Source organism: Alexandromys fortis, unplaced genomic scaffold (genome assembly GCF_014885135.2).
Source record: "Alexandromys fortis isolate MF-2015 unplaced genomic scaffold, M_Fortis_MF-2015_v1.1 scaffold_3, whole genome shotgun sequence".
In the NCBI taxonomy this organism is placed as follows: Eukaryota; Metazoa; Chordata; class Mammalia; order Rodentia; family Cricetidae; genus Alexandromys; species Alexandromys fortis.
The window spans coordinates 17,951,689-17,964,746 of record NW_026067909.1 but is presented as its reverse complement, the minus strand read 5'-3'; the positions used below and the strand labels follow the sequence as shown (position 1 = coordinate 17,964,746).

Below are 13,058 nucleotides of genomic sequence, written 5' to 3'. Positions count from 1 at the left end.
GCCGCGGCCCCGCCCCTGAGGCGCAGAAACAGATCCCAAGGGGCTGGGCCAGAGGCGCCTTAAAGAACCCATGGTCCCTGCACCTACAAAGCTGGAAGCTGAGGCTTAAGTGCTTTCGGCAGATCCACAATATTAGTTTTATTCTCTGGATGTTGGGGAGGACGAGAGCAGGGTTGGAGTCAGCCCTTTTCTGGTTCCTTGTGGCTTCCCTCACGTTTGCGCTCCTGGATCTGACTGTCCTGCTTTTGAGTCTGTTCTGAGGGCCTCTTGCTTGACCCCCGACGGCTGAACATGGATAGCCTGCGCCACAGCACGGTTATCAGAAGACTTTCGTTAGATCTTTGTTTGCGGTGGCCTGTGTTGTCCAAATCGCCTCTGGTGCCTGCAAAGGCCACGAAGCCACTTTATTCAGTTCTGCTCTTATAGTTTTGATAGTGAGCCTCACCTTTAACGGCTGAGCCATCTCTCCAACCCCAGTTCTGATCTCTCTAATCCAACCTCTTGGGGCAGCCCTTTCTTAGTTACTTCCCACTCCCATTCCCCCTCCCGCGACCCATTTGTGAGTCTGGCCCTACCTTCCTCGTTCCCGTCCTCTCTTGCTTGGTCATCAGAGGTCTGACGGTCCTTGTCTTGACAGCAGCCCATGGCCCCGAGAGGCGCAGGACTCTGCCACCCTCCCCAACCTGCTTAACTCTGGGTCTAGCTTTTGTGACGTCATGTCCCCCACAGCCTAGGTAAGGGAACCCCTCCCACGCACAAGCCACCTCTCCTTTCTCCCATCACAAGAGGTTCAGGATCTGTGTGTGTTGGACTGTTTATTAGCAAAAATGAGCAACGGCCTTCAAGGACGGGTGGATCCAGGCCGCTTCTTTTTCTTTCTTCTTGTTTGGAGCGTCTCTTGTGTCTGATCCAAATCAGGGAGCTTCCGCTTGGCAGCTGCCTCCAAAGATGCCCAAAGTTCATCTGTCTCTGTGTCTTCTGGGGGCACCATGTTGGGCTCTTGAGGTTCTTGGGGCTCATCCTGATGAGTGAGAAGGAAACTCAAGAATCAGTGTCAAGGGAGAGCCTGGCAGAAAGATAATGCCTATGGACACCACCACTTTGATCTAGAAGCCAAAGCTATTGTGTTCTGGAGACCTCACCCTTGGCGATAAGCCTATAAAGGCTTGAACACCCCTCAGGGAAACTAAGTTACAGTAAAGAGACAGCCGGGGTCTATGTTTAAACTGCCTCCCATTCTCTCTCGCGAGAATCCCTTGCCATCATGCCTTTGGCTCCCACATTCCTACACCTAAGTAGTTGCTCACCTCCCAGTTATCCCTGCTTGACAGGAGGAGGCAGTTCAGTTGAGACTTGAGATAAACCTATAAAATAAAAGGGGTCTTGAGTCCAGATGAGCTGAGACAGAAACTTGAACGTGGGGCACAGGGAGCAGGAGAGGCTCCAGATAAAGATGTCAGTGGGAGTGAATGCCGGAGGGCTGGGCTCTCACCTTATGCTCTAGCCCACGTGGATTTCGGATCCTGTGTATCCTCAAGACTCTGTCCAAGCCACAAGAGGCTAATAGGGGCTTAGAAGGGTGGCACTGCAGCCCACGGACACTGCCTGCCAACCCCTTCAGACAGCCCAGTAGACGCCCTGGAGAAGGTGGAGGCATCAGTGCTAATTGCCTAGCTGATGGACATCTAATTAGTTACTGTTCAAACTACTTATGTTTCAGTACTTAATCCTCAAAATACCCTAGAAACAGGAGTTACCAGTGATGTTCCAATTTTACAGGTAAGGAAACAAAGACACAGGGAGCAAATAACTAATCCAAAGTCAGTTTTTGGTAAGACCAGAACTTGAACCCAGGGAAGGAATGTGGCACTGTCAGGGTTCAGTGACCTACCCCAACCCCGTACTACTAGTTTGCCCTCCCCCCATCTCAAGCAACCCACTGTCCACTCACCTTGCCGAAAATCAATTTCTGCTAGCTGCCCATGAGTGTTCCCTACGATGACAGAACTATGGAGGAGACCAGACAGGGGCTCAGCACAACTTCTGGAGTCATTCCAGACTTCCCTCCCGTCAATACTCACTTGCCCTCAGGAGTAAGGGTCATGGCTGTCAAGGGGTACTCTCCATAGGTGGCCTCCAGGACTGGCCGGCGCTGAGGAGAGACTGGATCATAGACACGGACCTAGAGGAAGACTGTGGTATCACAAGAGTGTCCTTGCCTACACTGGCCCCCATTATCTTCATATCTAGCATCAGCCTTCTGAAGACTGCTTACTATTTAATTTTCTTTTCTTCAAGACAGGGTTTTTCTGTATAGCGCTTGCTGTCCTGAAACTTGCTCTATAGACCAGGTTGGCCTCAAACTCACAGAGATCCACCGGCATCTGCCTCCTGAGTGCTCGGATTAAAGGAGTGCCTGACAAGACTGCTTACTATCTATAAGCCCCTCAGAGAAACTTCCTCATTTGAGGTATGTCCCTCATCTCATCTCAGAATGTCGGGGCAAGAACTGCTTAGGAGCATGAGCACAGGCTGAGGGCAGGTGTCTATGTCTGAGACTATGTAAACATTTTTGTCTCTTGTATGTGCATCTGATGGTAGCAGAGAAACAGAAAAGCAAGCTGAACCAAAGCTAGAGGGTGGTGGATTTCAAGCAGGAAAGCTTAGCCTTACCAAGGGAGGGGTGGGGAGCTCTTCATATGTTATGAACAAAGGCCTAGTATCTAAATTAGACTTTAATGTGAGGGACTATACAAATGGCAAATAGCAACCCAACCTGCTCGAGTCTTAGAACTTCAAATGAAATAAGTCACAAAAGATCCCTAGCCAAGAGCTGACACCAGAAGGGCGTCCTCAAAGTATATTAGACACATGAATATTGCTATTGCTTTTTCTTTTATTCTTTGGCTCTTTACGTAATCTTGGGGGTGGGCCCGCCACCCAGCTCCCAAATAAACCATATACATGAAGTCTTTTTCTTACTTATGAATGCCCGACTTTACCCTAGCTTGTTTCTATCCAGCTTTCCTTAAATCATCCTCTCTACCTTTTGCCTCTGGGCTTAGACCTTTCTCTTTCTTCTGTATATCTTACTTTCACTCTTCCTCTGTGGCTGGGTATGTGACTGGCCCCTAGAGTCCTCCTCTCCTTGTTTATGCTCCTTCTTCCTCTTTTTTCTATTTATACTCTCTGCCTTCCAGGCCCACCTATCCTTTCTCCTGCCTTGCTATTGGCTATTCAGCTCTTTATTGGACCATCAGGTCCTTTAGACAGGCAAAGGATCACAGCTTCACAGAGTTAAACAAATGTAACATAAACAAATGCAATACATGTTTGCACCATTATACAAATGTTCCACAGCATAAACAATATTTTACAACACATGAGGACTACAAAGTAATTCTATGACCAGAATATGCTCAATCTTGTCAGATCTCATGAGCCTGGTTAGTAGTAGATGGGAGGACTATATAATTGCTTTGACAGCCAACCTGATATCTACCCAGGATATCTGTTCCCTATGGAAACTAGTGTGAAAGGAATACTCCCTTTGCTTTCCCTTCTAGGTAGGAGAAATAGAAAGTCATAGTTCAAGAAATTCCATCCTAAAATGCAGTAAAGGGAAAGTCATTGGCTCAGCCATGGGCTTGACCAGCTGAGGAAATATGAGCTCCTTTGAAAACCCAGGAAAGAAGACAGTGAGATACACCATGGGAACCTATTCTGCTAGGAGACAAGTTTTTTCTAGAAAGTTGTTTCAATCCAGGAATAAGCAAAAGAATCGCACCTGGTGGTACCCTGTGCATGTGACAAGCTTCTGTGACCCAGGGAGGAACTGTATATCCTGGTCCCAAATAGGAACCCGTAGATCCAACCAATCATTCCGCACCTGGTGTGAAGGTACATACGGAACACAGGTAAGCTTGACCTGCTCCTTCAGTCCTCCATCCCCCGAAAGCCCACATAAGCCCCAATCACAGTCAGTGGCCTCCACTTCCTCCAACTTCAAAGCACCCCCTCATCCTTCATCACTTACATTCTTGGCCCGGAACACTGGCTGCTCAGACCTCTGTAGGTCCCATACTTTCAAAGCATTCTCTTTCCCACATGTGGCAACCATATGAGTATGTGCTGGGTCTTGGCGCATCCTACACACCCCAGGACCCACCTTCAGTTCCAAGAGCTGGAAAGAATTAAAGGCAAGTCAGTCCCAGAGTCCTTAGCCCTTAATCTTCTGCCCACCAAATTCCCCATTAGACCCCTACACCCTGGCTCCAACTCTCTCAAACCACTAGGGCAGGTGAACCTTACTGGGTCAGGTGATGCTTCCTTGTCATCATCACACCAGACTCTAAGAATCCCAGAATCCACACACGTGATGAGGGTGCTACAATCAGAGAAAGGAACATTGCAATTTTAAAAAGTGTAAACCAGGTTTAGTAGTTCATACCTACCTGTAAAGGGCATGGGAAGTGAGGGGGGGAGGGGGGAGGGAGGCACCAGGAATTCAAAGTCAGCCTGAACTACTTACTTATAGAATTCAAGGCCATCCTGGCTATATGAGACCCTGTCTCAAAGTCAAACAAACACAAACCAAACAAAAATAACATATAAATCAAGAAGCCCAAACCTTTTCCCAGGCTCTGGACAGCCTGAACCTATGCTCTTCCTCACATCTGCCTACCTAGATTTTAGCTCTATATTGCTTGCCTGGGCTGTGGCAAACAGCATCTCAATGCTCCTCACTCCTACAGGCTCAGAGCTCGGTCCATGGCACTTCCCGTTCAAAACCCAATATATTCTCCATTACCTATGAAATAAAATCTCAACTTAGTACAAAAGCCCTTTCCATTTAATCTCAACCAAATCCAAAGCCAAACCTACATGTATAAAAAATGCTTCCTTGACTTCAACCTCCAAATGCTATTTGTCCTTTGTATAAAGCCTTTTAGTCTTTTAACACTTAGTCTCTGCTCCGTTAGTGTCTGCTTTTTAGAATGTTCTTATCTCTTGTCTGTCAAGATTATTCTTGTAGGTTAAGACCTAGTTCAAAACTCCATCCTTTGCATATTCTTTCTGGAGCTCACCTATTGAATCACTTACACAGTCTTCTCTCCGATCTAGAGAAGCTGCACCTAGATGACTAAAGATAACTAACCTAACCTACGGGAATCTTCCTTCCTAGCCATCTCTTTGGAAGTTTCATTATCTTATTGGTTTTTGTCAATCACTACTTAAAAGCATGCTCAAAAGCATGAGAATACTTGCACAGAACACTATACAGGAGCCAGAACAAAAACTGTTGGATGCAAACTTTATGAAGGCACATATTTTACCCAAACCCTTGGACTTTTCCCTGATATCTGACATTCAGTAGCTTTCCAATAAATGCATGTTACAGGAATGAATGAAAGCAAGAACACGGTTTGCAATCACCCATAGGCTGTATCATCTAAGGGTTTAACTTCAGCATTCAGTTCACCCAAGGGAGACTCAAAGCTCTTCCTGTGACCTGAGCTAGGGTATGCTCCTTACCCATCGGCCTGGGCGAGACCGCGGAACGTGCCCTCCCCGCCTGGGCAGTGTCTCTGCCTCTGGAATGTACCCTCCTCGGCGTTAAAGTGCTTTACAGTCCTGTCCGCGCAGCCCACCAAGATCTGCCAGCAGAGAAGGGAAGGATGGGAGAAGAGCAGGGCTGCCGGGCCCGTCTCCTAGCTCAGGCCGGGCGAGTGCTCACTCACCTGGGTCTCGCCACCTACGCCCCAGCACAGAGCATTCACCGCCTCCTCACGCCTCGGCTGTCCGGACGGCGTGAAGTTTGACGCATGTTTCCGCTGAAGGTTCACCCCTGAGGGACGAGGACGTCAGTCACGCTGGGGTGACAAGCGACTTCTACACGTTCGGACGAACAACACAAACACTCACCTTTCAGGATCCCCGTCTCGGTGCCAACCCACACATGGTTTCCTAGCGCAGAGGTGGCCGCCATCGCTGAGCAGCCGGTGACTCGACTTCCGGCGCGCCACCACCTGCATCATCAGGGGGCGCCGGATTCAAATCTTGACGACTTGGAACCAGTCTCCCCCCCTCCCCCTCCTCCCCCCCCTCCCCCGTCCTATGCCCCACCCTTATATCTTTTCGAGACAGGGTTTCTCTGTGGCTTTAGAGCTCTGTGGGTTACTGGCCAGCTAGGGCTACACAGTGAGACCTTGTCTCAAAAAACAAACAAGCAAGCAAACGAACAAAAACAAACCGCAAGAAACAAAGTGCGGAGAACTTTTAACCCAACCTCTGTGGATTATAGCTCAGGTCCGTCTTTTTATTTTTTTTCAAACCCAGGTAAGCCATGAACCCACTTTGTAATCTAGGCGGGCCTTGATTTTATAGTCCTGAGTCAGCCTCACAGTAGCTGGGAATTACAGACTGATTTCAAACAGGCTCAGTTCGGACAGCGCCATTCTGGATGCAGGAAAAGTAGGGACCGTAAAACTCTGCCAACCCCACCTTTGTTTTAGCTTTACGGAAAAAACAAAAAACCAAACAAACGGAAAACTACAAACAGGATAATGTTGTTTATGGAGAACTGAAAAGTAAGGATCATTTCGCACTGTCAGTGAAAAGCATCCTTTCTGAACTGCAATGCTGGGTGGGTGGAGCCTGCTCTCATAGGTCTCTCTATCCTGTGTTGGCTTATGTTCCACACTATTAAAGGAATTTCAGAAGTGATTCATTCTTTTCTTCTTTTCTCCCTCCCTCCGTCTCTTCCTTCTTTTTTCTTTCTGCTTTTCTTTTGTTTTTCGAGACAGGGTTTCTCTGTGTAGCCCTGGCTGTCCTAGAACTCACCCTGTAGGCCAAGCTGGTCTCAAATTCAGATATTTGCCTGCCTCTGTGTCCCAAGTGCTAGGATTAAAGGCGTGTGCCAACACCACCTTGGCGCGTGACTTCATTCTTGACCATAAACAAAAACTAAATATTTCAAGGTTTCTCTGTAGCTTTGGAGCCTGTCCTTCCTGGAACTCGTTCTGTAGATCAGGTTGGCCTCGAACTCACCAAGATCTGCCCAGGCTTTAGTGAACCCACTTTGCAGACCAGGCTGGCCTTTGAACTCACAGGTCTGTTGCTGCTTCCTGAGTGCTGGGATTAAAGGCAAGTGCCACCACTGCCCACCGTGTGACTTCATTCTTGGCTATAAATGAAAACTAAAGATGGAAAGTGAAACTCAATCCATTTAGGTCAGTCTTGAAAAGTAGAGACCACATCGTTTTATTTGTTCACATTGAGACTCCATAATAGAAAAAATAAAAAAGGCTCTACTTTGGAAAACAAATTTGCAAGGTTAATATGAGACATCTAAGTCAAGTGTGGTCGAACACACCTTTAATTCCAATACTCAAAAGACTGAGCCAGTCTGGGCTACAGAGGGAGGACTGAAACTGAAACCCCATCTCAAAATAGACAAAGATCTGTGCATTTGCTTGGACCGATGGCTCAGAGGTTAAGAGCACTGGTTGCTCTTCCAGAGGGCCTGAGTTCAATTCCCAGCAACCACATGGTGGCTCACAACCATCTGTAATGAGATTTGGTGTCCTCTTCTGGCCTGCAGGCATACATACAGAAAGAACACTGTATAAATAAATAATCTTAAAAAAAAAAAAAAAAGACTGCCTTTTTCCCAGCACTTGGGAGGCAGAGGCAGGTGGATCTCTGTGAGTTCGAGGCCAGCCTGGTCTACAGAGCTAGTTCCAGGACAGGCTCCAAAGCCACAGAGAAACCCTGTCAAAAAAAAAAAAAAAAAAAAAAAAAAAAAAAAAAAAAAAAAAAAAAAAAAAAAAAAAAAAAAAAAAAAAAAAAAAAAAAAAAAAAAAAAAAAAAAAAAGATAAATCATTAAAAATAAAAGTGTGTGTGAGAGAGAGGCTCTCCCAAATATATGCTGCAAAGCTTTAAACTAAGAAACCCTGAGCCGGGCAGTGGTGATGCACGCCTTTAATCCCAGCACTCAAGAGGCAGACAGGTGAATCTCTGTGAGTTTGAGGCCAGCCTGTTCTACAAGAGCTAGTCATAGGACAGGCACCAAAAATACACAGAGAAACCCTGTTTCGAAAAAAAAGAAAGAACAGAATCCGGGAACCATTAGTGCACATGTGGCAGAATGCCCTGGTGCTTGAGTGGGAAGAGCAACATGGGTATGAATTCTGACAGCCAGATGACAGAGTTGAAATACAACCGCAGTTTCTTTGGTGTGCATTATCTGTCTCCCATTGTTTTGAATTTGCTGTGTAGCCTATGATACTGACTGGGATTGCATATGACATCAGATCTCACCAGTAATCTCACATCCAACTCCTTGCTGCTAGAAATCAGCCATTCTGGCCTTGTCCCCAACTACTTTTTAATTTTTATTTGATGCATATTGTTTTGCCTGCATGTATTTGTGTGGTGGTGTCAGATTTACAGATTATAGAATTACAGTTGTGAGCTGCCATGGAAATTGAACTCAGGGCCTCTGGAAGAGCAGTATGTGCTCTTAACTGCTGAGCCATCTCTCCAGCCTCCCCACCCCACCCCACCCTCGACACAACTCTTTTAGAGTCACAATGGCTCCTCATAGTCCACAGCCTTGCCTAATAATTTTTTGCCAAGGTCTGTCCCTTTCCTGGTGTGATGGCAAATCACATTTTGGCAGGATTAGTGAAACAGCAAGACAGAGTAGTTTGACAGTCTGTTTACAGCCCTGTTACTACTTGGTCTTTTAGGACGAGTTAGCACAGGACTTGTGACACCAAAAATTACATTCTAAGTTTGGATTAGTATGCATGAGACAAAATGCCTCTGATCTACAAGTCCCTTGACTAAGGACATATGGTTCGTGAGATGCTGGAAGCTATTGTAACCTGTATATGTATGGACTTAGGCCCTATCCACCCATTTTACTTCAAATTTGCCTTTATTCTTGATTGGGGGGATTAGCAGATTCACCTGTGACTGTGCTAGTGCTGCAAGCTACATGATAGGGTATGGCCATCCTGTTTAGCAGCTGGAATTTAAAATGATCCAGAGGCTCAACATCCCCCTCAAGCAACCGGTATTGGCAGACAAGTTTTCAGTTAAGGACAGTCTTAACCTGGGGACTCTAACAGCATAGGAAACTGGTGTGGCAAGGTTGATAGCAACTCACAATCTTAGGGTACAGCGGAAAACAAATCCAGTCCCCAGAAAACCTCCCGGCACATTTAACTAGCAATGCTTCAAGTTTTGTGATTCTTAGAAACCATGCAACCTTCAAGGGAAATGGGTAAAAGTAGCTCAGTCGGTACTACCCAGGCAGTGCTCAGGCTTTATCCTCAGCACTGTGATCCAAACAGGAAAAACACCAACGAAGGAAACTGTAGACCAAACGCACCAAGCCCTCAAATGCTAGTAGAGATGGGGTTTCATTGTATCACTTTAGGCAAACATGGCCATCAAAAGTCCAGTGTTAAACACCAAAGACCTTCATATAAATGGTAACTGCCATATCCTGCAACTGCATCTTTCTTTTGGTTTATCTATACAGCTTTGGAGCCTGTCCTGGAGCTAGGTGTTACAGACTAGGCTGACCTGCCCTTGCCTGGGACTAAAGGCGTGTACTATTGACCCAGGTAGACTTTTTGACCAGGTCAGGTGGTGGTACATTCTATTACCCATGGTGGGGGGGGGCAGTTGTAGGACAGCCAATGCAATAAAGAAATTTACAGGACAAAAGCATGAAGTTTCAAAAAAGCCACATGCCTTTGGACCGTAATTCCTAGAATCTACCCAAACAGATGAACCAAACAACAAATGGCAAAGAAACAATTTTATTAAGAGAATGATGACATACAACTCCAAATTATCAAGGAAATAGAGATCTTTGTTCTTGGAGATCTGCATTCCTGTGAAAATTTTAATCAAGTTAATGTAGCATGCCAAATGCACCCACATGGACAATCTTCTGCCCTCCAGATACCCCTTGCCTAACCAAAACTCCACCCTGCCCATACTCAATACCAATTGTCTACTTACCGTTCACAAGCTCCTCCTTTCTTCAGACCTGGGAAAAGACAAGCCACCTTTTATCTCTTATCACCTGACAATTCTTTCCTCTCTATAAAAACTCAATCCCTCAGACAGTTCCTTCTGGAACAAATCTTCCTCTTTTCCCCCAGCCAGCCCCAGTGGGTTCACCTTTTCAGGCTCTGGCGCTAGGACAGGAAGTAAGACATGTGGAAGTTTCTTCATGGGGAGACTAGTTCACAGTACACCTTACATGCCCATGCTTTCTTACCTTATTCCAGCAGAGTGAAGATGTGCTCAACTTTCCTGCAAGACAGAGAATAAGGCCATTATTCTTACTGCTTCTAATGAAAGCTTATTTTATAGAATTCATGGACTAAACTCAAAAATAGTTCTCACAATTGATCCAGGGTGATCTCACAACTCAGAAAATACCTTTCTCCACAGTTATCAGACTGGGGCGGTATTCAACTCATCACTGGTGAGCAGGAATTCACTGGATCAAAGCATTATACACTGATACCCAGTTTATACAGCAAATAGCATCACAAAAGCATTTACCTGGCAAAGTTGGTTCCTCAGCTCTAGGGCAGACACCTGATCTGAAACAAGATAGTCAAATGTTTAAAACCCTGCAATAAAATGTCTTGATGTAATCCATTCTTCTGTGATAAATTCAGATTTCCAAGTCTCAACAGCAACCATCAGCCGAACGAGATTCCATGAAAGTCATCATATGAAACTCAAGTGCCTTTAGGAACTTGAAACCCAATGTCACATGTATGAACACACTGTACTTACCTCTGAACCAGCAAGGATGCTACTGCTAACAGAACCTGCGAAAAAGAGCAAACTGTTAGATGAAAGGCTTGATTTACAGCCATACCCACACCCTACTTCTCAGTTTCTCAGGTGTTCATATGTTTTCATTGGTAGTCATAGTGAGCTAGTTGACTCATCACAGAAACTGCCTACATGAACCCCATCCAAACAAAAAAATAAATCTGCTAACCTCTGAATGCTGGTGATTGGTGGCATACAGGAATTATCTTCTCCTAAATAAAGAAAGTTAATTAGCTAAAACTCCAGAAAGCTAATACCCATCTTTAGTCTATTTTTCCCCGAGACAGTTTCTGTGTAGCCCCAGAACTCAAGAGACCCTCTTGCATCCTCAGTGCAAAGTACCACGATACCTAGTTATCTTACTACTGACAGCCAGCCAGGAACACACTATATAAATCATGCTCATTGTTCTTTGGCTCTTATGAAACCAATTCTGTCAGTTACCACACTAGCAAAATATTCAGCCCTGCTTGATTCTGAGATACTAGTATCTAGGAGAAATAAGGAGCCAAACTGAACAGAGAAACACCAGGATACTATGACTAAAGGAGGGCGACAAACCCAGTCTAAACATGTTCCGCTCCATGAATATGAACTCACCTTTAGACAAGCCATCAGGACAACCTGGAAAAGAGTAGCAAGCCGTTATTTTCAACCATCAGGATGGACCAGGCCTCCCTCATCACCACCAACTGCCATCAGAACTCTAACATGCTATTTATTCAACCTTCACAGAGCATCAGCGCATTGATTCAAATCATCTGACAGTGTCTTGGCTTTTAATGAATGAGCTTATTAAGACGGTGTCCTTTAAAAAGCAGAACACAGGAGCAGCTAAGAGGGCCATTATTGTAGACTCTCCAGCTATGGGAGAGTCGCAGCCTCATTTGGGCAATTACCTGCATTCATCCTGGGAGGTCATCTGCATTCCTCAGAATATTGCTACAGGATGCTGTACAGAGGAAAACCAAATTCCTTAATTTCGTTATTTATAGCCACCCAGTACCCCCTCCATCCTTTTCAGCCCACTTTTCAGCAGAGAGATGACATCACTACAATTCAGGCATATGCTTGTCATTTACACTCATCATTAAGTGGTCATCTAGACGTGCTCTCTCTTCTCCACGTGCCATCAACACCCACCTCAACTGCCAGCAAAACGTCTCAGTTGTAAGGTCAATCTAGCCTGCTCCCAAAGTGTAAACTCCGCGTTCATCAACCATATCTAAGCAAGAGAAAATGGAAAGGAAAACACTTCAGTAACAGACTTCCCGCTGAACCAAACCCAGCTATCTGCTGCAGACTTGTGCTACTCAGATTTTTCTTTTTTCTCCACTGCGCCATCAGAAAGAGAGAGTTCAGCTTTTATATCATCCCGGTAACACATTTACCACCAACAGTCACCAAAAACTAAACAAACACCAAAAACGAGTTAAGCCATTAAGTACTTACTCTTAAAAAAAGGACGCGTACTTCCATGTTTCCGTATGCAATCATCCCAAATCTGGAACGAATTGGCATTTGGTTATTTCTACACCTCCGTTTAAGAGCAATCTGGGCGGGGGCAAAAGACTTTAGGTACTGGGCCAGCCTCCTCAGAATTACTTATCCTCATGGAAATCAGTACAGGTCTGTGAAAAGGAAATCATCATCGGGGATGGCCCTGCACCGCCGCCACCATTTTGTCCTTCACAAAGTCCTCCTGCTTCGAGGTCCTGAAGACCCCTAAACGTAACTAACCTCCCTGCTCCAGTTACCGACGTTAAAGAGTCACATCTGGGAAGCGCTATGTTCACGCGGGCTCTTAAAGCAACAAAAACCGTCAGAAATACTTGCTTCTTAAGGAAAAGCCACGCGTGGTGGTTCACGCCTTTAATCAAAACAAAGGCAGGCAGATCTCTGCGAGATCGTAGCCAGCCGCGGACACGACGTGTATTTTTTTTTTTTTTTAAATTAAAGAAAAAACCCACTACAGAAAGCAGCACTTACCTGGCACATGAGGTAAATGAGGCCGAAAAGGACAACGGACGACACTTAAATATCATTTCGCAGAGGACCACGGGATTTGGAGGCGGGACCAGCAAGGACGCGTGCGCCCACGGAAACGATTGCGAGCCAGGGGGAATTGTGGGTAGAGAGGTCCACCAAAGGCGCGTAAAGAGCCCTCTACCTCGAATTTGTG

General features: G+C 45.7%; 2 protein-coding genes, 1 long non-coding RNA gene and 7 other non-coding genes across 12 annotated transcripts; all 10 read right to left on the bottom strand.

Annotated features, from left to right (window-relative positions):
• Positions 1 to 51: 51 nt before the first annotated feature.
• Tex54 (testis expressed 54) lies at positions 52 to 653 on the bottom strand. Its single transcript, XM_050137940.1, has 2 exons — positions 554 to 653; positions 52 to 375 (listed from the first exon to the last, which is right to left on the bottom strand). Exons 1-2 carry the CDS (start codon positions 643 to 645, stop codon positions 180 to 182), a joined length of 288 nt encoding a protein of 95 aa, XP_049993897.1. The 5' UTR covers positions 646 to 653; the 3' UTR covers positions 52 to 179.
• A 145-nt stretch (positions 654 to 798) lies between these two features.
• Wdr74 (WD repeat domain 74) lies at positions 799 to 6,040 on the bottom strand. 2 transcript variants are annotated; one of them, XM_050137936.1, is made up of 11 exons: positions 5,926 to 6,040; positions 5,742 to 5,848; positions 5,536 to 5,657; positions 4,312 to 4,387; positions 4,037 to 4,183; positions 3,788 to 3,889; positions 2,082 to 2,182; positions 1,952 to 2,007; positions 1,493 to 1,638; positions 1,308 to 1,364; positions 799 to 1,021 (listed from the first exon to the last, which is right to left on the bottom strand). In XM_050137936.1, the coding sequence occupies exons 1-11, from the start codon at positions 5,987 to 5,989 to the stop codon at positions 842 to 844; spliced, it is 1,158 nt and encodes a 385-aa protein (XP_049993893.1). In that variant the 5' UTR covers positions 5,990 to 6,040; the 3' UTR covers positions 799 to 841. The 2 variants fall into 2 exon arrangements, with proteins under 2 accessions (XP_049993893.1, XP_049993894.1); XM_050137937.1 differs by lacking the exons at positions 5,742 to 5,848; positions 5,926 to 6,040 and adding an exon at positions 4,711 to 4,810 and having other exon boundaries at positions 5,536 to 5,660.
• Positions 6,041 to 9,821: 3,781 nt separating this feature from the next.
• On the bottom strand, positions 9,822 to 12,879 carry LOC126498463 (uncharacterized). Of its 2 annotated transcripts, XR_007590836.1 has the most exons (10): positions 12,329 to 12,879; positions 12,020 to 12,101; positions 11,776 to 11,828; positions 11,477 to 11,500; positions 11,046 to 11,088; positions 10,835 to 10,869; positions 10,595 to 10,635; positions 10,305 to 10,339; positions 10,043 to 10,070; positions 9,822 to 9,912 (listed from the first exon to the last, which is right to left on the bottom strand). It is a non-coding gene; the product is annotated as an uncharacterized lncRNA (long non-coding RNA). The 2 variants fall into 2 exon arrangements; XR_007590835.1 differs by having other exon boundaries at positions 9,822 to 10,339; positions 12,329 to 12,877.
• On the bottom strand, positions 10,138 to 10,263 carry LOC126498961 (small nucleolar RNA SNORD22). The gene has a single exon (XR_007590938.1). It is a non-coding gene; the product is annotated as a small nucleolar RNA SNORD22 (small nucleolar RNA).
• Positions 10,452 to 10,519, bottom strand: LOC126498960 (small nucleolar RNA SNORD31). Its single transcript, XR_007590937.1, has one exon. It is a non-coding gene; the product is annotated as a small nucleolar RNA SNORD31 (small nucleolar RNA).
• On the bottom strand, positions 10,705 to 10,773 carry LOC126498959 (small nucleolar RNA SNORD30). Its single transcript, XR_007590936.1, has one exon. It is a non-coding gene; the product is annotated as a small nucleolar RNA SNORD30 (small nucleolar RNA).
• LOC126498954 (small nucleolar RNA SNORD29) lies at positions 10,937 to 11,000 on the bottom strand. Its single transcript, XR_007590932.1, has one exon. It is a non-coding gene; the product is annotated as a small nucleolar RNA SNORD29 (small nucleolar RNA).
• LOC126498955 (small nucleolar RNA SNORD28) lies at positions 11,570 to 11,642 on the bottom strand. The gene has a single exon (XR_007590933.1). It is a non-coding gene; the product is annotated as a small nucleolar RNA SNORD28 (small nucleolar RNA).
• LOC126498956 (small nucleolar RNA SNORD27) lies at positions 11,904 to 11,972 on the bottom strand. Its single transcript, XR_007590934.1, has one exon. It is a non-coding gene; the product is annotated as a small nucleolar RNA SNORD27 (small nucleolar RNA).
• Positions 12,185 to 12,258, bottom strand: LOC126498957 (small nucleolar RNA SNORD26). The gene has a single exon (XR_007590935.1). It is a non-coding gene; the product is annotated as a small nucleolar RNA SNORD26 (small nucleolar RNA).
• Positions 12,880 to 13,058: the final 179 nt, after the last annotated feature.

What these genes read in the sequence shown, in the direction of transcription:
- Tex54 (XM_050137940.1), bottom strand. Translation starts at nt 645, where the DNA reads ATGGGCTGCTGTCAAGACAAGGACCGTCAGACCTCTGATGACCAAGCA. An exon ending in AGGGCCAGACTCACAAATGG is followed by an intron (nt 376 to 553) that starts GTCGCGGGAGGG and finishes TGCAGGCACCAG; the next exon opens with AGGCGATTTGGACAACACAG.
- Wdr74 (XM_050137936.1), bottom strand. Translation starts at nt 5,989, where the DNA reads ATGGCGGCCACCTCTGCGCTAGGAAACCATGTGTGGGTTGGCACCGAG. An exon ending in GCGTAGGTGGCGAGACCCAG is followed by an intron (nt 5,658 to 5,741) that starts GTGAGTGAGCAC and finishes CTCTGCTGGCAG; the next exon opens with ATCTTGGTGGGCTGCGCGGA. An exon ending in CAGTGTTCCGGGCCAAGAAT is followed by an intron (nt 3,890 to 4,036) that starts GTAAGTGATGAA and finishes CCTTCACACCAG; the next exon opens with GTGCGGAATGATTGGTTGGA.